At 52.9% G+C, this 25,734-nt stretch overlaps 2 protein-coding genes across 3 annotated transcripts in view; both read right to left on the reverse strand.

Moving 5' to 3' along the window:
- Window positions 1-9,596, reverse strand: part of PLEKHD1 (pleckstrin homology and coiled-coil domain containing D1) — a 32,732-nt gene extending 23,136 nt beyond the window's left edge. Inside the window, exon 1 of the mRNA XM_075531756.1 lies at window positions 9,277-9,596. Within this exon, the coding sequence (XP_075387871.1) occupies window positions 9,277-9,425 (149 nt within the window). The 5' untranslated portion in view covers window positions 9,426-9,596. The remainder of the gene's footprint in view (window positions 1-9,276) is intronic.
- Window positions 9,597-19,795: 10,199 nt separating this feature from the next.
- SLC39A9 (solute carrier family 39 member 9) overlaps window positions 19,796-25,734 on the reverse strand; it is a 36,618-nt gene continuing 30,679 nt past the window's right edge. For both annotated transcript variants that reach the window (XM_075531272.1, XM_075531273.1), the window contains exons 6-7: window positions 25,049-25,183; window positions 19,796-23,679 (exon numbers count right to left, since the gene is read on the reverse strand). In XM_075531272.1, the coding sequence (XP_075387387.1) occupies window positions 23,449-23,679; window positions 25,049-25,183 (366 nt within the window). In that variant the 3' untranslated portion in view covers window positions 19,796-23,448. The remainder of the gene's footprint in view (window positions 23,680-25,048; window positions 25,184-25,734) is intronic.

Raw genomic sequence — 25,734 nt, forward strand, 5'->3', positions numbered from 1 at the left:
AGGGTGGCTGATGGTTTCCAACCGCCGACCTCGAGGTAAGCAGCCCAGTGTGTGACTACTACACCACCAGGCTCCTTCGTGAGGGCTCAGGCAGAGTTTAACGGCCAACACTGACCTCCCACAGATCCAGTCGGAGGGGAGAGGAATGGCTGCGTGGACTGTGCACTCTGATGGTTTCCGTCATACGGCCACTTGACTGGACCGAGACGCTCATGATTTGGTGATTACTATACATTCTAGGAGTTACGTCATAATGTAACCATCCACCCCAACCCCCAATGTGACCTGATACTGACGTAATTAGTTGGGTCCATGATGAGATCTGCTATGAGCAGTCAATCCAGGGAAACGGGGTGTGGCCCACATCCAACGTATCTGGACATTCTGGCAAATTCTTTGGCTCTTTGCTTGTTCTGGACCCTGCATCTAGAGCACCATCGTCTGACCTCGGGTTCTTGACACTTCAGTCAGTGGCTCGCCACACTGCCTGATGGCCTTCGCAACCTGTGAGCCAACAGCTTGCTGTCTGACCTGCCCACTTTTGGGTCATCAACAACATGAGTCAGGAGAGACCTACAGCCTGACGTCTGACCCGTGGGCTTGGGACTTGCCCACCTCTACAAAGGAGAAAGAGAAAGAGAGAGAGAAAGAGAGAGAGAGAGAGTCCCTGGTTTTGCTCTCTAGAGGATGCAGCATAGGGCAGGTAGTTTGGAGGCTGGGTGGGGGTCGGGCCCATCCTCTGCTTCCTCTGGCAATGTTTGGAGAGGCAAAGGCTGGGGCAGGAATGGGTTTTAGGACACCGCAGAAGACCTTGGGGGTCCAGGGAAATCCTGGAGGGCAGTGGGGAGCATGAGTGATGGGAGGGCAGGGGAGCAAGGACTGGGAGCATATCAGAGCATGGGTTCTCCAGGGTTAGGAGGTCATGGTGAAACATGCCATCATGGTGACACCAGAGCGCAGGTTAATCCAGAAACTCAGGAAGCAAGAATGTGGAGTCCTTTAGGAATTAGCACGGACCCAGCTCTGGTTTCAGACTTCCCTCAGGTTGGGATTAGCTACGGGAGCCAATCCCATCCCCGCCCCCTCCCGCAGGCAGGCAGGGAGTCAATTTTGCCCGCAGGGCAGCCTGGCAGCGTTTTCCTCCCTAGGTAAACTTCCACAGGAGAGTCAGCAGCCTCCACCCTCCAGCTCCCGTACCCCTGGACCCCCTGCGCATTAGGAACAGGTGTGGGGGGCTTAGAGACAGGTAAATCCTCAAGTCAAGGGGGCAGCTTTTCAGACACTTGACAGAAGTGCAAGAGGCAGGCAGGAACAACACATTCCCAAGTGTGCCCTGTTTTGTCACAGGGCTGGTTCAGTATGCTCACGCTGCCTGCACTTCCTGTCTGCCTCGGGTGTTGGGGGGAGGGGCAGCAAGCCCCCTGGAGAACGTCCACAAGACACAGGTCAGGAGACCTTAAAGTCATCAAGAGATCAAGTCTCAAACCAAAAGCAAACTCACTGCCCAGAAGTTGATTCTGATTCATAGCGATCCTACAGGATGTAGTGGAACTGCCCTGGGACCCTACAGGATGCAGTGGAACTGCCCTGGGACCCTACAGGACGCAGTGGAACTCCCTGGGACCCTACAGGATGCAGAACTGCCCTGGGACCCTACAAGACGCAGTGGAACTCCCTGGGACCCTACAGGATGCAGAACTGCCCTGGGATCCTACAGGACGCAGTGGAACTCCCTGGGGCCCTATAGGATGCAGTGGAACTGCCCAGGACCCCTAGGACACAGTGGAACTCCCTGGGGGTTAGCAAGGCTGCACTCTCGATGGAGGTGGACTGCCGCCTCTTTCTCCCATGCAGGGAGCAGCTGGTGGGTTTGAAACGCTGACCTTTCAGATCACAGTTGAGTGTCTCACCACTGCCCCACCTGGGCACCTGGAGGTTCCAAACCTCTTCAGCAGGATTCCCCAGACGGTGGTGCCCAGCAAAGAGGAGCGCCAGCCGAGTGGTGGGTAGCCCTGAATCACCACCGCTTGCTTCCTACTCTCCCCACTCAAGGTGCCGCAAGATCCCCGAGGACCACGGCTTCACAATCTGAGCTGTGCCGGCCAGTGCAGGGCCTGGGTCCAGTGTAAAGATGAACTGAGGCACAGGACGAGTGAGAGGTAAACTGAGGCACGGGGAGATGGACAAAGATAACTGACAGGACAAAGGGAGAGCAGAAACAGAAATAGCTTTATTAGGGGGCAGCTCCCGAGCAAAGCTCCATGGTCTAGCAAGTAGTCCAGGGGAATTGTGGGCTTTGCCTGGGGTCTGGGGTTTTTAAAGGGAAGTGGGGAGAGGGAAGGTTTATTGTCCAGGATGTCAGCGGGAAAGTTTATGGATTCAATTTATCAGCTCTCGCAGGTAGGGTGCCCGGTTATCGGGGAGTCAGGCATCCCTGGCGCCATTTTTCGGTCTCCTCATTCCAGGGGGCAACTGCTGACCTTCTGGGACGTGCAGGGAAGCGGGCCCCGGCCAGCCTCAGCTTAGCCCAATCATTCCAGCCTTTTAGTGATAAAAAGGGGTGTCGAGAGAGGATTTGATTACTTCCTGCTGGTACAGGGCGAAGGGGGAAGGTTAAGGGCTGGAAGGGTCCGGACCCGCATCAGCAGGCATGGGGCTTTTTTGTCAGCAGTTAACAGAGCCAATGCATGGCGGTTCTGAAGGGTTACCTGTGTCAGGGATGGAAGCTGTCGCTGCAAGGAGGTGAGAGACTCTGAGGTGGCGTCTATGACTAGACTGGAGTTGTTTGTTAAAGTTTTGTGTTTGGAGTATGTAGTGTTTTAATGCCCTGCTGGAAATCTCTGCTGCTGCCAGGGAGGAGGCAAAACTAAGGCCTTACCAGGGCACCCGGGCTCCGAGCTCCTGCTTTCTGAGCCCCAGCTCACGTTCTACCACACCCACCCTGCTCCCTAGAGAAACGGCTTCATTCTTTCCAAGTCCTGGTGAGTGTTGGAGTAGAAACTAGAAGGTGGGACGCTTGAACCCACTCTGAGGTGCCTCAGAAGAAAGGCCTGGAGATCTCTTTCCAAAGCTCCCACAGCCCTGAAGCCCCAAGCTCATTCTACTTCGCAGCAGTTCAGCATTGCCTTGGCACTTGTTTGGGGCTTTGCTTTTCTTCCTTCCTTCCTTCCTTCCTTCCTTCCTTCCTTCCTTCCTTCCTTCCTTCCTTTCTCTTCCATTAACACAAGAAAGCTGAACTGCCGGGTGCTTCTGCTGGAGGTGGGCCCACCCAGGTGAGACTTACTGGCTAACAGGGCACCAACAGCCTGCTAAGGACAGCTGCTTCCACCTCTCATTTCCTGAGCTTTTGCAGACCTAGCTGGGCAGAAGCATCACAGGGGGTGGGGGTTAGGGGGGTAAGGTCTGAATGAATGAGTGTGAATTTTATTTATGGCTGTGTGATCCAGAGATTGTATCTATCATCTATCATGAACCCAAGGATGTGCTGGTGCCTCTGAGGGGCAGGGAGAGGGGGGCAGATTCACTGCAGGCACCTCCCTGCCCGGGGGGACCGTGTTCTGCTCTGCAAGGAGGGCTGGAGCCAGCCCTGAACACCTGGCGATCACGGCTGTCTCTTCTGGGGATGGTGTCACTGCTCCTCCAAAGCTTCCCTTCATCAGTGCTGATAGGGACCCCTCCTCATCACCTCCGGTTTGGGATGGAATTGTGTTTCCCCACACAAGACATGTTGAAGCCCTAACCCCTGAAGGTACTCCATGGCACTGAGGGTTAAGGTCTAGACTGCTAACTGCTAGATGGGTGGTTCAAACCCACCAGCATTTTCTTGGGAAAAAGAGAAGGTTGTCTGCTCCGGTAGAGAGCTACCATCTCGGGAACCCTACAGAGCAGTGTTACTCTGCCCTACCAGGTTGCTGTAAGACTGAGTCCACTCAGTGGGGTGGAGATGGTTTTGTAACCCCTGCATCTGTGCGTGTGATTTGTCTGGGTGCAGAGTCTTCGGAGATGTTACCAGTTCACAAGAGGTCATAATAAAATTAAGTAGGAGGGGAGTGAATCATATGTGAATGGGTATATTGAAAGGGTTCCTGGGGGGTAGGGGAGGGAAAGGAGGGACAAAGGGGAGCAACGCTTTGACACGGACTGTGGTAGCAATGGTACAGCACTCCTTGAGGTGACTGGACCATGGAATGCTATGACAGCTGTAAGAGCTCCCAACACAATGACTTTTTAAAAAGTTAAGTGGGTTCTAATCCCATCTGAAGGGAGCCCTGGTGGCCTCATGGTTACATGTTATGATGTGATCCGTGGGGTCAGCAGTTTGAAACCACCAGCTGCTCCGCAGGAGAAAGACAAGGCTTTCTGTCCCATAACAATGAGCCAGAAACCCAGAGGCAGTTCTACCTTGCCCTAGACCTAGAGGGTCACAAGGAGTCAGCAGAAAATTCAGTGGCAGCGACTCAAAGGCAATGAGTTTGAGTTTGAGCTTGATCCCATCTGAAGGAGCCCCGGTGGTGTAGTATGAAATTGGGTGAAAGGTCAGCAGTTCAAACCCATCAGCTGCCACGTGGGAGAAAGATGAGACTTTCTTTTTCCATAAAGATTCAGAAGCTCGGAAACCCACTGCCCCAGGGGGTCACGAGAAAGTTCCCAGCTGGAAACCCACAGGGCAGTCCTGCTCTGTCCTGCAGGAGTCTCTGAGTCGGCACGGACTCACTGCTCCCTCATGACAGATGGAGCCACAACAAACCCTTGCTGCTTAGTCACTCACTCTGTGACACTTGGTTACAGCAACGTCCAGACACCAATGTACCCCCTGACCTTCCCAGGCCCCTCGGCTCCCTCCAGGCCCCAGGTCACACCCATATTGCCACTATATCAGAGGTCTGGGGAACACAGGTTGATTATTATTTTTAAAGGGGCAGCCTCCAGGTACACCCCACAGCTTCAAACAAGCAGAAATGCTGCAGCTGACCTTACGGAGCACATCACACAGCAAACTGTTGGGAACCGTTACCTGACCCAGAAACGGGACAAAACCCACGGCCACTAGAGTGTGGCAGGCAGGTCCGTCCCCTGAGCCCTATGTGAAACTCTAGGGTGCGCAGAGGCAAAGGCCCAGTTCCCAGGGAAGGAGTTCTCCCTGATGTGTTTTAGGTCACAGGTGTGACTGGTCCACACCTGTGCGGGTACTTGTCAGACCATGTGACCAGAGATTTAAGAAATGTGGTGACTGACTCTGAGGCCCCCTGGCTCCTGTGATCCTGGGAATCTTAACTCCCTGAGGCCCCTATGCATCACCCCCTCGCCCCCCCCATCTAAGGGTCACTGCCTCTAGGGACCATGATGTAGAGCGGCAGCCAGCGTCCTGGCCCAGGTAGGTAGAGACCACGTGGCTGAGAGACTGAGGGCCGGAGAGAGACTTGGCTGCTGGTTGAGAGCTATCTCCTTACTGTTTACTGATCCTGACCTGTGGTAACCTATTACCTTCCCAAATAACCCCCCTAATTGTGGAAAAGGAAAAGAAGAAAACAGTTACTGTTGCTCAGCTGGACAAAGGCCCCATGACCACCATGCACCTGGGGAGAAAAGGCCAGAAGGATAATGGATGCAGTGGGTTCAGCACTGGGCTGCTAACCACAAGGCTGGTGGTTCAAACCCACCAGCCACTGCTTGGGACAAAGATGAAGCTGTCTGCTCCCATCAAGATTTCATCTCAGAAGCCCCAGGGCGTAGTTCCTCTCTGTCCAATAGAGTCTCTGTGAGTCAGAAACCACTCAGTGGCAGTGGGTTTGTTTGGTGCAGAAAGGCTTTGGTTAAGTCACCCTCCTGTGTATAAGAGGGGCTTGGGGGCTTGGCAAAGGTGGTGGCAGACCCAGGAAGAAAGAGTGTTGGCTGCAGAACCAGCCTGGTCACAGAGCTGACAGTGCTGTGCCCAACCCCTGCATCTTTCCTCAGGGTCCCTGAGCACCGGGCTTTCTTCCTGACCATGGACTCAGGGGCGGATTGGGTCATCAGCCCCTTCTGCCAGGTAATGCTTCAGACACTCCCCTGCCCTTTGTGCTGCCCTTTGGCTCAAGGGCATCTCCAGGCCCGGAAAGCTGGCTGCTTGGGCACAAGTGAAGGACTCTCTCCGAGGAGGACTCTGAGTGGAAGCGGTTCTACAGTTCCCAGCTGGCCCCGGCTGCTCCATCCGGCCCATTTATCATTTATGCAGCACCAAGCCTTTCCAGGCCCCCTCCCCGCAGCTGCCCCTGACAGGACATCGATCGCCCTAATGGCTAGGCTCTGAAATGGTGGCCCAGCTGCCCCCTCCCCAAGCCATCCTGTGGCCGATAATTAGCTGAGGTTCAGAGATTCCACTCCACAAATGGAGAACGGGAGCCCGGTCACTCTGCCGGGAAGCAAGAGGGGGTTGAGCTTAGCATCTTAGCATCGTGCCTTCCCCAGGCAAGACCCCTTGCTGGCCTGGTGACTGACCCACGAGGGTGGGGTGGGGCGGGGCATGTGTGTGGCTTATCCTCTGAACTACAAATGTGGACAGAGGACTTAGTGAACAGGTCCTTCTTGGCCGTACCCAGTGCAGAGCCGACTTCGCAGCTCCAGAATTCCTCTACAGGAAAGAGGCTGGAGGACTTCATAAGGAGGAGCAGGCATGTGCAGAGCAGGCATGCTGTTCTGACTCCGAGTTGATGGTGATGAGGGTGGGCGTGGGGCTACCGATGGAGATGGCTTGGGGTGAGGGTACGAGAGCTGCCCAAGCTCCTGTGGTTCCCATGGTGCTGGGGGCTCTAATCCCCAGTACTTCCCAGCACTGGAATCCACTGTGGCCACAAAGGCCAGGTCCCCACTAGATCTGTGGTGATGAGGAGACACTCCGGGAGGGGAGGGAGCACAGGTCTCTAGCATTGACTAGGGGTGTCGTCAGGGGAAAGCAGCTGGCCAGAGAAGTCTAGTTGGGAAAATCCAAAAACAAAATGGGGACAGCAGCCAGACCCAATGGAGGAGTGTGGACTGCCGGGAGATGAGAGGGAGCATGGAGGGGGCATTCCTGCTGACGGTACTAGAATCTGCAAGCCGCAGCCTGCCCCGACTCAGTGCCTGGCGAAGCTGCTCCTGGCCATCCAGGGCTGTGGCTCAGACAACTCCATCTGGGGCCATCGCAGATGCTCTTTCTGCTCCAGATCTCCACGTAGGGGACCAGATGTCACCTTAACTTTGGAGGCAGTTGTGGAGCCTGTCGTCTATCAGATCCCAGTGAGAAGCTGGGAAAAACTAACAAAAGTACATGACAACACTCCTCTGGAACATCTCTCTAACTCCTTCACCATGAAATCACAGATCTGGATAGGGCCCGGCCACCAAGATTGAACACTCTGATTGATGGTTCTTGATCAAATGATGGTGGGGGGAGGATGCAGAATTTCAAATTCTCATGGACTTCAGATTTTCTGGAGCCATGGAGGCTGGATGAACCCCTAAACTATTGCCCTCAGATTACCTTTAAACCTTACACCAAAAATGCCCCTGAAATCTTAAGGCCAGACAACAGCTGACCTGTCTGGCGCGGGTGCTCTTTCAAGGTCTGCCTGTCGGAGATCAAACCGGCCATGGCAGCTGGGAAGATGAGACGGGAAGCTTAGGGGGGCATGGGTTTACAACCCCCAGCGGGGACAGCTCAGAAAGGGAGGGGGAGGGCGGCTGCCCAACTGGAATGGAACCAGTGTCATCGAATTATACCTAGAGGAGCTAACGACGTGATGGATGTTCCATTGTGTGCATTTGTAACAACAAAATACATTTTTCTGAAAAATGTGAAGTATGTGAACCAGCTATGGAAAGTGTAAAACACAGCGCACAGCTCCATCTGTCCTGCGGCCTTACAGAAATATTGAATTATTCATCCAAAGAGAGCATCGGCGCCAGCCATGATCACATCTACGTGATTTGTGATTCTAAGAACATTTGAGACAGCGCCCCCGCCCCCCGCATTGTTCACAGAAGGACTGCTGGGGTGGGATGAGGAAATGAGGAAGGGGCACAAAATCATCCACACCCACCCCTCCTTACCCATCAGGCTACATCTCTGGGGTGGGACCCAAGAGGTCTGAGAATTCTGACACACCCCAGGGGGCCGGGCTGAAGCTGTGAATGGCCCTTTTCCACAATTCCTCAAAGTCAAACCTAACACAACTGAGTGGTTGTGACTCAGACAGGGTTCGCCTGTCAGTCATCACCGGAGCAGACAGCCGCCCCGAGGAGTGGATGGTGGTGGTTTTGAATCTTGGACTGGTCAGTGAGCAAGCAGTCCATCGCTTATTGCACAGTGGCCACTGCAGATCCGTACAGGCCCAGATATAGGCCGAGAATGGCAACTGAAGTCTGGGGAGCTGCCTCAGAGGCTGATGTAGAAACAAGAGGAGGCTGTGTTGGCACCCCACGTCACTCCTTCAAAGGATGGGTCTTCTGGGCTGGATGGATTGATTCCCTCCCCAACGCCCGGAGGTCCTTGCTCCACTCCCGCCCCTTGCGTCTTCCATTCTTTCCGGGAGCCCTTCCCTCTCCCACAAGCACTGGAAATTTTTTTCTCTAGACCTCAGACTGTTTCGTATTTTAAAGGGCGTTATTTTAAGGTTGGGTGTTTGAAACCACCAGCTGCTCAAGGAGCAAGATAAAGACTGATAGTCTCAGAAACCTACAGGGGCATTTTGGCCCCCCTGACCTACAGAGTGGCTTTGAGTCTTATTCCACTAGATGGCAGTGAGTTTCGGGGGACGTTTGGAGGGGTTGCAAACAGCATTCCTCCAGGGGTGGGCACAGACCCTTAAGAAAATTCTGGCCCTTCCTGCCCCTCTCCCTTTCAGAAGGTGCAGGTGGGGAAAGGTGAACACAGACAGCTGTGGCCCGACTCTCAGCCCAGGTATGTCCTCTAGTGACCCTAACAGGGCTTGTAAAGCAAATGAGTGGGCAGTGGAGCTCCAGGGGGATGGTGGACTCCCTCCCCGCAGTTTGCTCCAACCTGACCAACCGCAGGTGCTCCCACCACTGCCTCTCCCAACTGATTTCTGCAGCCAACTTTCTAACACACACACACACACAGTGGTCCCACCCCAACTATTTAACCCCTTGCGACGACATGGAAGATCCATTTCATCCAGGTAGATCTCGCCTCAGAAACCAAGAGTTGGGGCCAAGGTCACAAAGAGTGGCAGCAGCAGAGAGCCACTGATGGGGTGGAGGAGAGTCTCAGAGCCAGCACATCGCGCAGGGAGCACTCACCGCCGGGACCACTTGGCAGATGGCCTCCCGAAGGGCCGCTTCCACAGCACTCCATAGAGCTGCACTTTGGTGCTGATGTCCAGTGCGTCCGAGTCGGCCTGTTCCATGGACGGCGAGGGCGACACTGAGTTGGACTTGGACGTGAACATCCTGCCTCCGCGGTGCCTCCGCGGGACTGCCCCTGGCCGGGCTCTGGCAGCTCCCGGACCGGCAGGACGGCAGCCCGCTGCGGGCTGCGGCGCTCCAGGGAGGCGAACGAGGGCGGGTCCCCGAGGCCTTGGGAGGCCGAGCCCCTGCAGCTCGGGGGTCGCCGTCGAGGCGCCGTTCAGCGGGCGGAGACGTGGAACCGCCCTGCCCGCGGGCGCCGCATTCAAACCCTGGGCTTCAGCCCGGGCGCGAGAGGGGCGCGGCGGGGCCAGGAGCGCGCAGCCTGCAGTGCCCGGCTCCGGATGGCCGAGTCCCGGCGGAGACGCGCTCGCTGTGAAGGCCGCGGGGCCTCCGGCCGTCCGCGCGCCTCCCTCCGCCCTCCCGCGACAGCCCAATTCTGGTGTCCCCGATTGGCTGGGCGGGGCAGGTGAGCCCGGCGGGAGGTCGGCGGGGCGCGCCAATCAGAGCGGCGCCGGCCGGAGGGCTGGGCTCCGCGTCCGCCAAGTCCGGGCTCTGGCTGGGATCCGTACCAGGGCCCTGCCCGATCCCCGCGGGCGCCCGGTGCGCTCCCTGCGAGCCTGCATCGCAACGGGCACATCTGCTTTGTACTGTGGCCGTAGGGGTTAGGCGTGCGAGAGGCAGGCGGAAGGGTTTGGAATCCCAACTCTTTCCTTGTATAAAAACCAAAATACCCAGATAGAGGTTTTCTGGCACAGTGGGTCTTTACAGAAAAAGGAAACCTCCTCTTTCTTCCCCGGAGGGGCTGCTGAGTTAGAACCGCCAACCGTGGGGTTAGCAGCGCAACGCCTAACCCACAGCGCCACCAGGACTCCGCGCAACTCGGCGAGTGTTGATTCCTTCCACTGTAACGTGGAGGTGCTTGTACCAGGATTTTGACTGGCCAAGAGGTAGGCGGTAGCACCCGCCAGACTGCACGGCTCAAGTAAGACCTGGAGAGCTATGTCCGTAAAGGCGCCTCTGAAAGTCCCCGCTTGGGGTGTGTGTGTGTACGCGCGCGTGTTTGTGTGCCCGGGGTGCGTGTGCGTTAAGTGCCCGCTCAGAGACAACAGGATCACGGTTAGCCGCCTCCCGCTCTCCCACCCCTCCCCCATGGATGCCTTTCACTTGGCACGGCCGCCGCCGCCTCCGGATCGGGTTTCTTTTCCGGTCACCTGGCTGTAGCCTCAACACCTGGCACGCAGGACCAATCCCGGGCGGTCACTGCAGTAAGCGTCGTGATTCGTCTTCGCGCTGGGTTCCTGCTCCCGGGACAGCCGGCCGAGGCGGCGCTCGCTGGCTTCGGGCCGCTCTTTGCGGCTGGCCTCGCTCCGGGGCGGCCGGGGAGATGCTAGGTTAGCAGGTTTGCGCTGGGCGCGGCGCCAAGGTCGGGAACTGAGTTTGCGTAAGTCAGAGGCACTCCGCTCACTCGCACACGCTGCGGCTCGTCACCGCGTTCCCAGCCCCCAGCGCACCTCTGGTTCACCTGTGCCCTGGGAAAAAACTCCTTTCTCTGCGGCTCACCTTCCTCGCGTCGGAGAGAAAGAAGCCAGCGGGGCGGAGGCTTGCAAATGGGCGTTCTTGTAAGGAGCCAAGTCGCTTGGCAAATACATTTTACAGCTTGTCCGCGTAAAAGAGTGAGGCACAGTTCAAACAAGCCCAAACCTCTCATTACATCCAGCCTATGCTGACCCATCGCGACCCTGTAGTACAGGCTGAAACTCTTTACAGGTGTGGAAAGTCCCCTTTCTCCCACGGAGCAGCTAGTAGTGGTTCAAACTGCAGCCCTTGTCTGAGCAGCCCAAACAGAAGGGGCTGACAGAGCCCTGGTGGTTCCTGGGAAAGCTTCAGCTCCCCATCTACCTGAAGCTCAAGGCTCTCCCCTGCTTCAGTCTCTGAAGCCCCTAAAGGAAAAGAGAGAAGCATTCCTCTCCATCCCCTCTGTACCCCAAACTCAACTCTCTGCCATTGAATGGATGCGGACTCAGAGTGACCCTACAAGGCAGGGTAAAACTGCCCCCTGTGAATTTCTGAGACTGTAACTCTTTACAGGTGTAGAAAGCGTTGTCTTTCTCCCCTGGAGCAGGTGGTGGTGGTTTTGAACTGCTGACCTTGCGTTAACATCCCAACATGTACCCACTGTGCTACCAGGGCTCCTGTAGACCTCAGCTCACAGAGGGGTTAAAACTAAGCAGAAAATCTGGAGGAGACAACAATGGGACCAACGATTCCGGAGGGACACAAGAGAGGGGGAGGAGGGGGGAAGGAAGGAGGATATCAATAAACCCAGGGACAAGGGAACAACAAGTGATCTAAAATGCGTGGCAAGGAGGGCAGAGGATGCCTGGTTGGGCTTGATCATGGGCAATGCTGGCCAAGAGGAATTACTGAAACCCTAATGAAGGCCGAACCTGATAGTGGGACAAGGGGAAAGTAAAAGGAAATAGAGTAAAGAACTAGGAGGCAAAGGACATTTATAGAGTCTTAAATACAGGCATGTAAATATACTAATATATAATGATAGGGATATATCTCTATGTGCATACATTTATAGGTTAAGTATTAATGTAGCAGACAGACTACTCAAGTCCTCCCTCAAGGAAAGAACACTTTGTTCTAATAAACTGGCATTCTGTGATGCTCACCTTCCTGACACACTCACTGAAGACAAATGGGTGCAGAAGCAAATGTGGTAAAGAAAGGTGATGGTGCCCAGCTATCAAAAGATATAGTGTCAAAAAATTTTTTTAAAGATATCATGTCTGGGGTCTTAAAGGCTTGAAGATAAACAAGTGGCCATCTAGCAGAGAAGCAACAAAACCTACCTGGAAGAAGCACACTAGCCTGTGTGATCATAAGGTGTCAGTGGGATCAGCTATCAGGCATCAAAGACCCAGAACAAAAAAGATCATATCGATGTGAATGAGGGGGTGTGTGGAGTGGAGACCCAAGGCCTATCTGTAGACAATTGGGCATCCCTTTACAGAAGGGTCACAAGGAAGAGCTGAGCCAGTCAGGGTACTGTATAGCACCGATGAAACATACAACTTTCCTCCAGTTCTTTAATGCTTCCTCCCCTCAACTATCATGAACCCAATTCTACCTTACAAATCTGGCTAATCCAGAGCATGTAAACTGGTACAGATCAGAGTTGGAAATACAGGGAATCCAGGACAGATAAACCCCTCAGGACCAATAATGAGAACAGCAATACCAGGAGGGTAAGGGTAAGGTGTGGGGAGGTGGGGAGAAAAGGGGAACGGATCACAAAGATCGACATATACCCCAAGGGGGCCGGACAGCAGAAAAATGGGTAAAGGGAGGCAGTGGTCGGTGTAAGACATGAACATTTTTTTAAATAATGATCAAGGGTTCATAAGGGAGGAAGGGCCGGGGTGGAGAGTGGGCAGTGAAATGAGCTGATACCAGAGGCTTGGGTGGAAGGAAAATGTTTTGAAAATGATGATGGCAACAATGTACAAATGTGCTTGACACAATGGATAGATGTAAGGATTGTGATAAGAGCCCCCAATAAAATGGTTTTTTTCAATAGTAAAATATAATAACAACTAGGCAGAAAGGCCACCCTGAGGCAAAGAGCAGGAGTTTGATGGCTACATAGCTCAGGGAGACTCTGGGATTGCTCAAACTGGCAACTAGCTCAGCAGCGAACAGAACTGTTGGAGGTTTGAGTCTATCCAGAGGTGCCTCCACCCAGAGGTGTCTCGAAAGACCTGGCGATCTACTTGTGAAAAGTGAGCTTTTCTGACACACAGGGGGTCTCCATGTGGCAGAATTAACGTGCTAGGCAGAGTTGGTATTGGTACTGGCTAGATGTTCCAGGGGTGTCCTCTGCCCTTGACTACTCAGCCCAGATATCCTTTGGAGAAGCTGCTTCTGCTTGTATTGTGTTTGCTGTCCTGGCTGGTGGCAGGACTGAATGCGAAGACAGAACAAGTGGAGTGCCAACCACAGCTGCCCAGCCTTACAGGGGGTAGGAATGCAGGCCTCCCGAGTGCCTGGCTTTGCTCAGTCAGTGAGATGCTGTTATTTACAACACAGTCCAGTCTGTTTGATTTCTCACAATTCCACAAGGGATGCACAAGCATCCCTGTGAGCAGGCTCCATGTAGGTTCCTGCCGGGGCCACACAAACTGAAGCCCCCACTCCACCCCACCTCCATTCCAGACCTCCATTCCAGCAAGTTCCCATTCCAGACCTCCCTAGATCGGATTCCCTTAACTAGCCAGCTTCCTGCTGGCTCCAACGTTCTCCTTGTTTAACAATTGCACACCCTAGGCTACCAATGCGGATGTATTTCTGGGTATTCCAAGGACTTCGTTGCCCGGCCAGCCGTTTCCCAGCAGTCATGCAGGCTCCTGGCATCCAAAGGCATCACGATGGGCCTCACACTGTCCAGAAACTCCGCTGGCATCCAGGGCTCCCTCTTGTGGGTGAAGTGTGGATTCACACACCACCACTCCCTGCCAGGGGCCCTGTGCTGACTCAGCCACCCTCTAGAGGGAACAAAATAGAACTGGCCCTGTGGGCTTTCGAGGAGAGGCTGTGATTCTTCTTCATTTTAAAATCATTTTATCGGGAGCTCTTATCACAATCCAATCATACATACATTATGTCAAGCACATTTGTACATATGCTGCCATCATTTTCAAAACATTTTCCTGCCACCGGAGTCCCTGGTATCAGCTAATTACCCCCTCCCCCACCCTCCCTCCCTCGTGAACACTTGATCATTTATATATATATTTTCATGTCTTACACTGTCCAATATCACCCTTCACTCACTTTTCTACTGTCCGTCCCTCTGGGAAGGGGTTATATGTAGATCATTGCGATAGGTTCCCCCTTTTCCTCTCTACCTTCCCCTACTCTCTTTATTGGTCCTGAGGGGGTTTCTGTCCTGGATTCCCTGTGTTGTGAGCTCTTATCTGTACTAGTGTGCATGCTCTGCTCTAGCTGGATTTGTAAGGGAGAATTGGGGTCATGATAGTGGTATGTGGGGGGGGGCATTAAAGAACTAAAGGAAAGTTGTATGTTTCATCAGTGCTACACTGCACCCTGACTGGCTCGTCTCTTCCTTGTGACTCTTCGGTAAGGGGATGTCCAATTGTCTACAGATGGGTTTTGGGTCTCCACTCAGTGCTCCCCTCATTCACATGGATATGATTTTTTGTTTTGGGTCTTTGATGCCTGATACCTGATCCCACTGACACCTCATGATCACACAAGCTGGTGTGCTTCTTCCGTGTGGACTTTTTTGCTTCTCAGCTAGATGGCCGCTTGTTTATCTTCAAGCCTTTAAGACCTGGGATGCAGTATCTTTTGACAGCTGGGCACCATCAACTTTCTTCACATTTGCTTCTGCACCCATTTTGTCTTCAGTGATCATATTGTTAATGTGAACATCACAGAATGCTGGGTTATTAGAACAAAGAGCTTTTTCGTTGAGGGAGGACTTGAGTAGAGGCCCAATGTCTGTCTGCTGCATTAGTACTTAAAAATATATATGTATACAGATCTATTTCCATAGTGTTATATATATATATTTACATACAGGCCTGCATTTAGACTTCTCTCTGTGTGCTTTGCCGAGGCTGTAATTCTTTACAGGAGTAGAAAGCCTCATCTTTCTCCCACTGACTAACTGGTGGTTTCGAACTGTGACCCTTGGAGCTAGCAGCCCAACTGGTAACCCACTATGCCACCAGAGCTGCTTCACCCTGATCCTAGTGGGTTACAGTCTCACACCCTCTCCCAAATTGCCCGTGGTGGCTCCAGGGGCTGCGTCCTCATCAAGAGGAGAATTAGCAATATTGGACCAGCACCAGAGATTATGGGCGCAGGGTCAGCTCCATTTTCACTCAATGGAAAGTGACCTTGAAACCCTAGAGGTATCATGGCAAAAAAAGGGTCTTTTCACCATGAGGGCACTGGGGTCCCAGTGGGGTAAACATAGGGCTATTCACTGAAAGACGGGCGGTTCGCATGTACCAGCTGTTCTGGCGGCGAAGGATGCAGCTGTCTGTTCTGGAAAGATCTCCAGCTTTGGGAAACCCTAGGGGCAGCTCCAACCCTCAGCATCACTCAACAGCAACAACAAAACCCAACTCCCCGCTGACTCAGAGCCCCCTGTAGGTTTCTGTTTAGGAGCATGGAAATCCCAGTGTTTCTCCCGCAGCGCGGCTGGCGGTCAGTGTTTGAACTTTCCCCAGATACAGGAGTAGGGTCTTTGCTGGGTTCTCAAGGTACCAGGCAGGGTGAAGGTAGGGCCCAAGAAGAAGGTGACATTGGATTCTACTCACACAGCTTCCTTCTGTTCCCGGTCTCCACCCAGGGGAAGACCCAATTTCACCAGGGGCTGACTGGAAGGAATTGGGGTGCAAAGTGAGGCTCTAGTGAGCTGGCAGCAGGCTGAGTACACAGAGGCCAGTGGCTGCGGTGGGAGAGAGGAGGGGGTGGTGGAAGATATTTCCTGGCCCAGGGCAAGTCCCCTTGAAGAAACCGGGGAGCAGAGGGTGCCCCAACTGCTGGGTGCAGGAAACTAGATAGAGAAGGCAGCTCTTCCTATGCCAAGACGGGCCCTCTGAATGGAATGGCCACTCTGATCCCCAGAAGGGAAATGGAGGGAGTCCTGGGTCCTTGGCCGGAGAGGAGAAACAGGCCAGGTCCACCTTGGGGGTGGGGGTAGGGAGGGTACGGGAGGCTGTGCCCACCCAACCTCCATGAGTTATCCCTAGACAGGAACTGAGGCCAGTGGGGACTGCACCTGGGGTTGAGGCAGGAGTTACCGAAACCTGGTTTGGCCGGAGGACCTACAGAACCCTAAATCTGGATGCCTTTTTAGAGGTCACCTGGAAAGCCAGTTACCTGCATACCCAGCTTGGCCTCCCCCTCGGTGCACCCAGTCAGTCCCCAAGTAGGTCCTCCTGCTCTCCAGTGGCCACCCCAGCTCCTGCAACTCTGCCTGTGAACTCAGCTGGGCCCTCCGCTGGGCCCCCTGCCTTGTCCCAGTGTTCCTTAGCAGCCATGCTCGCCCATAGTCCCCCACCCGTGAGAAACTGTCGCTGAACTGCAGGCTCTTAAAGGGCTGCCACAAGTTATACTCCTTCTGTAGGAGGAGGGGGCTTCAAAGAGCTCATGGGGAAATGCCATTGCCTTTTAGTTCCATTTCCCAGCAAAACTTTTGAAGCGCCCTTGACCATTAGCACCGAGGAGTACCTGAGCCACGAAGAGTTCCACTGAGGCAGGGGGTCCAGTGAACAAAATGGAAGGCGGCTCAGGCTGCAGCGGTCTGGCTCCAGCCTTTGGAGCACGCTGGGTAAGTCTGTGCCCTGCTGTACCTGACCGCCCTCTTGTGGCTGAAGATGAGTGCCCTCGAGAACCTTCTGGAGATAGGGAGCCGACCCAGTGTCTTCCACAGTTTCTCGAATGCCCTGGCTACCTGGGCCCCTCCACTGAGAGTGCTCTGGCTTATCAGGGTCCCTCTGTACACGAAGGCAACCGAACGGGCCACCTGTTCTGAGCCCCAGCCCCAAATCATGAAATGGCCAACACTGCAACAGAGATCAGTCGCTGAGCCAGCAGTGGGGGATGCAGTTCCCTGAACCTGTCAGATAGTTGCTTACACATGCTAGTGCTGGCTTAGTACAACAGGATCCCAGGGAATGGCCCACGGCACACCTGGCCTCATGCCCGCCTGGCTCCCAACTTCGGTGTTTGTCCCCGAGGCAGAGCTGCAGAGGAGACCTGGTTCTGGGTGGGGGAGTAGGGAGCGGTGGGTGGGTATTGTAAATTAGAGGGGAAAGCACACCCTCCGATTAGATCTGTTTATTCCTTAAGACCTGGAGCTGGTACTAGGGCGTGGGGAGGTGGGAGTAACAGAGTAAAGGCATGTTTTAGAGAAGTACTTGATATGTAAAGAACATAGGTCCGACTGGGCAGGTTACAGTGTAAAAACACCTAGCGCTAGTTTACAGGATTCAAAACAAAACAGTACCGAATTTCCTGGCGGTGTTGGCTGAATTCGGGCACAATCACTCAGGGCAGCAGGATGAGGGGCGGGTCTTCAATTCCTGAGAGTCCTTCTCCTGGCAAGGCATGACAGCAGCAGTGCAGCCTCGAGTTCCTGCAGGCCAGCAGGACGCGCACGTGTCGACCTTCTCACTTCTCCATGTGGGCGTTTCTAGGGACCGCGCAACACTCGGGACACAAACACTGCAACAGATACTATAACCAGCATCTAGTGGGCCAGTAATAAATAGCAAACGAATAATGATTCAACACACAAATCATGTTTAAATGGCACTCGGCCATGTACAGCACTTATTTATACAGGTGTTTAAAAAACCAAAACTGAGTTCTAGGGCTCAGTCTGAGGGAGGGAGAGGGCAGTGATCAAGTGGCCCATCTTCAGCTCCAGGTCAACTGTTCCTAGCATACGAGGGGGTACCCAAAAAGACTACAATTGCCCCAGGCGAAGTAAGCTTTTGGAATATGCAATTTTCCTGCTATCAACTCGCTCTGGGTTAACTGTACCCAGTGGGTCCCTGGGAAGGTTCTCACTGGTCACAGTTAATTTTTTCATAAGAGCAGTTTCGCTCAAACCTCATTTTTCGTGATAACTGATTTACGAGAATAGCATGAGGCTGTGAAATCTTCTTTCTTGCTCAGGAAAAATGCCTCAGAAACTGTTGTGATGTTGAACACAGCGTACAAGGACAGCACTATGGAAAAAACTCAAGTATATGAGTGGTTTTCTCATTTCAAAAAAGGTGAAATGTCGACTGGTGACAAACCTCGTTTTGGGTGTCCTTTGGAGTTTGTTCCACCAGGTCAGACAGTTAATCAAGCTTTCTATGTAGAGGTTCTGTAACATTGTGTAACAAAAAGGCCCGATTTGTGGCAATTGTGGGAATGGTTTTGCCACCACAACAATGTACCTGATCATGCAGCCATCTCAGTGCACCAGTTTTTGGCAAAACAACAAAAACCCAGCATGCCTCACTTACCTTACTCACCTGACCTCACTCTGCAAATTCTTTTGTTTCCTCAAATGCAGAGAACATGAAAGGAGAGCGATTTGGCAACTAAGAAGAGGTGAAGAATGAAGGCGGTGCCATCAGCCATCCAAACAGATGACTTTGAAAAATGTTTCCAAGAGGAAATTGCAGATTTGACAAATGTATTATATGTAAACTGAGGCGGGGGGGGGCAGCCTCCCCACAACGGAATGAGTCCAGGGGGGTGGCTGTGTAATTGAGGGGTAGAGACATCAGACAAGATAAATGCATACCTCCTCCAGTCATGATTTCAGGAGCCAGGTACACACACACACACAGATTATGTAATCTTACAAGCTGTATACTCTCAGACAGGCAGGCCACAGTAAGCACACATCTATCAGGAAGGGGTTGTACAAGATGCATACAGGTAACAGGAGGGGGATGAGCTAGGGGTGTGCGTGCAATAGGAAGGAGAGGCTCTTGAGGGTAGAGGTATACACATGACAGGAAGGACAATGGTAGCAAGATGGGCAGGCGCTAGTCAAGATGGCAACCTAACCTTGGTGCAATGAGTTGGCTTGACCTTAGGTATCTTTGAACTCTCCTCCAGAGGAACAATCTACTTAGGGTGGGACAGACAATAGGGTCTGGTTGCTTTTGATGGCAGATCGCCTTTAAGTAGTAGTTGGCCTTCAAGCTATACAGTAGCAGCCATGTTTGCAAGCAGCACCTTACACTTGGCATTATGATGGGGCACTTCGTGGGAATAACTAACTTAGGAGAATGTGAGCGGGAAGGAGCCCCCACTCACAAGGTGAAGGTGTCCTCCATGGGAGTCTGGGCCTCCCACACTCCTTACATATGAATGTTAGAGTTTGTTTGCATGCCCTCTCTTCCAGGTTCTATTTCCCACAGTAATGGAGAGTACTTTGAAGGTGATAGGTTGTTTTATAAAAAAACCCAAAACAACTAAATCCATAGCTTTGCTGAGGATGGGGAAGGGGGTGATTCCCGTTTTTTAGGTACCCTCTCCTTGCTGGCCCTGGCTTTGCCATGTGTCCCGCGCTCCCACGGTTGGCTCTGGCTTCACTGTTCTGAGAGGAGAACGGTACCCCCATAAAGAGTACTAAGAGCAATGGCCAAGTCACAAACTGCCGATAAATGTCTTTTGGGTTTGCTGGCACACCGAATCCATCCGTTCCCCAAAAGAGGAGCCAGTAGGAGAATCTCCCCACTCCCCGTCACGGCTTTCCAGACCTTCCTTTCTTGTTGCTCAAACGTGGGTCCGGTCGTCACATTTGGGGGGGGGGGCTGACAAGAGGATAAGTAACAAGTAACAGCCACACAGGATATGCACTAATAAAAATTTATTATCATAAAACAAATCAAAAAACATCCGTGTTTTTTTCCCCAAACCATTCACAATTAAAGTGGAGAGAAAATGATAAGGCAGCCATCCATGGAATGATTATATGTTTACAAAGGATCCGGAAAAAGAGACGTTTAAAAGTGCCATCCAGCCTTCTGAACCAGGGAACGGCAGTGGGTCCCACAAGACCTCCAAGTCACCAGAGATCCACCGGGACAGAGAATTGGGCCCATGTCCCATGTGGGCATCTAGTTCCAGCTCACAATGGCATACGTCCCCGGCCTCCTGAGGCAAATCTTGGCGACTCCGAACAAAGGTTTTCACCACTTCATGGCATCACTGACAGGTGCACTCTGAACAATGGAGTCCCTTCCGTACTTCCTGTTGCCAGGCGGCTGGGCCATAGAGCAGGTGCAGGGATGCCCACTTGACGGGCATTAGATTTGGATGAGTCTAGGAAATAGTCCCAGTTACCTGAAGGGCAGGAACCGTCTTTGGGGCCTGTGCTGTTGACAAACAGGTCCCGAGGTCAGAACCTAGCCATTGTGAGTTCTAGGCCACTTCATTCTGGCTTGGTCCCCACCCCCACTGAGAACTTGCCTTTCTAACAGATTCTGCCTTCCAAAATGACGCCCCGGATCTTAGATTCTCCTCGATCCCCAGGTGATTACTACGCCTACGATATTACTGTGACAGTGTCGAGTCTGACTGAGACTCCTGGGTGGGGACGCAAGTTCTCCGCGAGGGGTGGAAGCGGCAGGAAGCCCGGGTTTCAGAGGCTCCCTGCGCTCTGGTGCTGGCATGTCCTGGAGGCTCTAACCACAAGAAAGAAACCAAACCAAACCAAACCAGGCAGTGCACTTAGAATGTGGCTGGTGAGGAGACCAGTTACAGCTTTCTCCTTTCTACAAGGAACCAATCACTCAAAATGGTCACTTGGCTGTTTTGCTCCCTTTCCCCTTCCTAATGACTCAAAATACAGGAGGAGCAAGACTGCGGGGGGCAGGGGACGTGGGTGGGGGCGGGGCGCAACAAACACAGCCTCTGTAGGTGGCACCAGCTCCAACGCCCCACCTTCCTCTGCCTGAAAAATGGGGCTGCCTTGGTGACCTGGGGAGGGGCAAGCAAGTCACTACAGAAGATGTGAGGAGAAATGGATCAGTAGTGTTTTTCAACTAAGTTGGCCAGTCCCTTGGGGTCCTTGGCGGGGGAGAAAGCTCATACAGAGAGGGGCGTTGGATGGCCGTTGCGGTTGCCTTTGGCAAGGAGAAAGGGAGGGTCACGGTCTGGGCCAGCTGCTTCTCTGTGGTGGCCAGCAATGCCCTTTGTGCTCCTGGCAGCACTGCCAGTGTCCTCTAGGGGTGAGAGCAGTAAGGCATCTACCACGAAGGGGCAGCTTCAAACCAGAGGGAGACAGAGCTGTGACATGCCAGCCCAGGGACATCAGCATGGCCTTTCCTGGGCCATGCCCGCCGTGGTAGCAAAGCTCGGCCCCACAGCCTGGTCCCCTTCCGCTGGGCGATGCACTGAGCCCTACAGGATTCATATGGCTATGTCTGTGTGCTGGCCACAAGAGAGCCGAATGGGTCTCGGGGCGCAGCTTTGAGATCTGGGAATACACAGCTCTGAAGAGCTGAACAGTTTCCTCACTGGGGGCAAGGGCCGGGGAGGAAGGCGAACGTGGAGTTAGCCACAGCAGTCCTGGCCAGAGTGCGAGGCCCCTCCCTACGGGGCTTTCCAGCCAAACGTGAGTGTGCCGGCAAGGGCTGCTGCAAGGCTCCCAGCAGAACTGCTTTCTGACTCTGCTCAGAAGACACGGGGCTACAAACCACACGGGGCCAGACACTCGCGCATTTCCAGGTAGCCATGGCATTCTGAAGGAGCTGAGGAAGCCCCTCGACTCAGCACAGTCCGAACCGCTTAGACATTCCACGCGGGTCCTCCTGTGGGGTTGAAAAGTGAACGCAATGGATGGCGGCCAAGGTAGGGCACCGGGTGCTACTTGGGTCTGTGGCCAGCAGAGGGTGCACGAGCTCTATTTCCAAGGGCAGCGGGAGGACTTCGCAAAGGTGCTGGCTTATGCATCCTTAGGGATTGCTTGATGGGCTTCCTGAATCCCCTGCTCTGAAGAAGGCAGCTTGGTTCCCCTTTCCGTAAGATGTTTTGAAATGGTACAGAAAGTGAAAATAAATTAGCAGTACAGTATTATACACTTATGAGACAGAACAGGATTTAACAGGGCTTTTGCTAAACATGGAAAATGGGACCAAAGTGTTTGTTAGACACTGTTCTCTCTCACTGCCTGTGGTCAGACTGTGAGTGGGCGTGGGTGATCCACGCAGACGTGAGCAGGTGACGTTCGAGGGCGTTAACAAGCTGTGGTCGACACCACAGTAGTTTCTTTGAGGGGCTCAGAATAGACACCGTCGTCTCTCCGTCATCAGGACCGGAGAAGTGGTTGTCCTGGGGAACCCTGCCTGCCCCAGCAGTCAGCAGCAGCAGCAAAGAGTAGGGAAGAGGGGCAGGCGGGCGGGCAAAGTTAGGAGAGAAGCAGGGCAAAGATGAAGGGTCAAGAGACATGATTTCAATAAGTGTTCAATCAACAGGCAACGCCTTCCCTGGTGCCACACCCTCTCGTCGCTGCGGACGGGGCTGAGTAGCAGACCTCATGTGCCCCAAGTGGCACCCAGTATTTTAAGAGGGACTGCTGATCTGCTGAGATCAGGCTTAGCCACACACGCACAGAAGGACATGTGTGTTTTACTTTTAAAACGGTGATCACAAAGATGTCAGTAACTATCCCATTTCACGGAAACATTTAACCCCTTCGTTTCCAAAGATACTGTGCACGCTGACTGCTCTTGAAGGAAAGCCGAGGCCCACACCTCCCGGTGCTTGGCTCTCCCTTACGTAAGGAGGTGCTGGAGAAGGTGGTGAGAAGAAGAGCTTGGAACACTGGTGTCTCGGGCGCAGCCCGGCCAGAGAGGCCCAAGCACAAGGAGCCTTCCCGAGACTCCCTCCCCAGGAGCAAGTCAGCTCTCCGGATGTGTCTTGCTAATATTTTGGTTTTTTCTCTACTTGACGTGAGCCCCAAATGAAATGCCATCACCTTCTGCATCTAAGATGGTGGGCACTCTGACCTCCTGCCAAGGCACGTGGCCTAGGCGGTAAAAGCACCAGTCGGACACGATGACAATGGTGAGAATCATGGTCAACACCAATGGGGACAGTGGCAGAGCCCCTCAGCAAAGAAGAGATTGTAGCTTAATTAGAGAACACTGCACCGTCATAATTAGTCGTTCACTGAGCCTGAACTTCTCCACTGTCCGTAAAACTAAAGTCCATCTTCCCTGAGAATAGGGTTAAGAGAAACATCAGAACTCAAACCGAAGCCCAGGCCCTTTTAAGGACAAGACAAGGGACCGTCTCGCCCCGATCGCCGCGTGCTGTTCTCTACTCTACAGGCCTTCCCTGTTTGCCGGGGTTTCCTTGCACCTCCCTCCAGACTCTAGTCTAGGGACACAGGTGGAGATGGGCAAGGTGGGACACGAGACCGAGGAAGTGAGCGCTGCCCTGTGTCAGCGAGCAGGTCTCGCTGATGGCAAGCGCCCAGGACAGAGGCGGGGATCTCAACACTTAATGTTGGTGTCCTATGGACAGGAAGAGTGGGATGAGGCAGCCCAGGACCAGAGCGGCCACCTCCAAGCGGCTGAGGCCTCTCCCTCCAGGGGCGTCGGGTTTGTGGCTGTGCCCCATTCCGCCCACCTCAGGAAGGACATGTACTGTGGCAACATAGAGAAATGTCCCGGCAGAGAAGAGCATGGCCACTCCAGTGGCGTTGACCTCTGAAAGGGCTTCTTTACTGCTCTGTGAAATCAGAAAAACAGAGAGAAAGGACAATTAAGTCCCCGTGAAAATCACATGCTCCTCATGATGGGTGCTATCTGGGACAGTGGGGAGATCTGGAGGTCACAGCAGTTCTTTGTCACTTACAGGAAGCTTCTGGGTAAGGTACATGAAGGTCAATGATGCTCAGGTTGCTTTTTCAAGCCAGCTCCAAGCCCTGATGGACAGGTGCAGCCTATCTGATGTTAGGATGGGGGCAGCTAGACATTAGCGTGGCCTCTCCCCTCCGTGGCTCACAGCGTTAAGACACTGTTAGAGCCACAAGGCACCAGGCGCTTGCCAATAGAGTGGCCATGGAGAGCAGGACCTCCCCCGTCCTCTAAACTTTATACAATTATTCTGGACTTACCCAATTAACAGAGCAGGCCTATAAACTGAGATGATTTGATTAAAACCTCAAGAAAAGCACAGGCCATAATTATAATATGTAACTCCATGCCTCCAGATCTTCCTGCCAAGTTTTAAAAACTTAGATTGATCAATAAACTGGTAACATTTTAGGGGGAAAGCTATATTGTTCACTGACTGAAAGGTAAGGTCCTTGGGTGGACAGAAAGGGGTTTTTATAACAACTGTTAGCAATCGAAGTCAGCAAGCCCTTGATTGACAGGCACTTGGCCCCTCATTAACCACCCCATTTCAAATGAGTTTCTTCTCATAGCTCTTTGACCCTATCAAACATGGACACCGAGAAGACTCACACCCTTCAGACACCGGGAAAAGCAGTTCTCTTGAATTAACCTCAAGTCGTAAGAGTTTGGTTCTAAGATTTTCCTCCTGTTGCTGTGGCTGACTGTTAAGTCAGATGGGGAGGGGCGGCTGCTCAGGCCTGCAGTCCTGGAAGATACAGCGGTCGGGTCTGTATCTGTGCTTCAGGTCTAAGCTACCTAACCTGTGCTTCAGGTCTAAGCTACCTAACCGCGCGGTAGAACTGGGGGCAGGAGACTGAGTCTAAGCGAAGTATCTTTGCTCATTCTCACTTCACTCAAAGCTGCCTCGTGGCTTGTCATTCATGCCTCCCGTGCCTATCGCAACAGCAGATATCGGTGGCTGTGATTTGTTGTCCACCTGTGGAATACTAGCATCTATTTGGGCAATTATTTTCTGGATTCAACAGGGATGACATTTTAAAATTAAATGACTAAGGACAAGCTAAATTTATGAAGAGGACTTTGGCTTGGAATTAAGACATTTGTCTGGGTTTCACTCCTAATTTTAATGTCAGTTTCAAAGGGTAATTTAACAAGAATATTCAACAAGAGACCACACGTTCTAGTGGCTCACAAGAGACTTGGCCTGTCCAGCTACGCTAGAAATGAGTCCGACTTACCTTACTTAGTCCTAAGTACGTCACCATGGACATGACGGGTGCCGCTAGTGCAAAGACCAGCAGATGTTTCCGGATTCGGTTCCGTTCTAGGCCAGCATGCATCAAGAAGGAGACCAGTCCAAATGCAGCTGGTGCCTACAGAGGGGAAAAATCCCTATTTTCACTCTGAAGTTTGGGAGTCCTTCTACACCAGGAAGTGTATGTCAATGACTGAATTCTCGTACAGAACAGAATAGGTACTGTATCAAAATGGGGCTCTACCTTTTAGGGAAACCAGGTTCTAAGCCAGTGGTTCTCCACCTTCTGAATGCCGCGACCATTTAATACAATTCCTCATGTGGTGGTGACCCCCCAACCATAACATTATTTTCGTTGCTACTTCATCACTGTCATTTTGCTACTGTGATGAATCAGGCGACCCCTGTGAAATGGTCGTTCAACCCTCAAAGGGATTGAGACACCCATGTTGAGAACCTCTGCTCTAAGCTAAGAAAATGTGCTGTTTCATTGATATTAGAAAAGGGAAATACTCCCCATGAATATATGCCTTCACAGGGCGTAGGAGAAAACGAGTTATGCTAAAACACTACTATTAAAAAAAATGCGACACCTGCAGGCAGTGTCAGCGTTCCTGTGACCAGTTAGAGGGCCACAAACAGAAAAGCACCCCAAGCACATTTAGGAAG

The sequence above is a fragment of the Tenrec ecaudatus genome, chromosome 14 (genome assembly GCF_050624435.1).
Source record: "Tenrec ecaudatus isolate mTenEca1 chromosome 14, mTenEca1.hap1, whole genome shotgun sequence".
NCBI classification, from domain to species: Eukaryota; Metazoa; Chordata; class Mammalia; order Afrosoricida; family Tenrecidae; genus Tenrec; species Tenrec ecaudatus.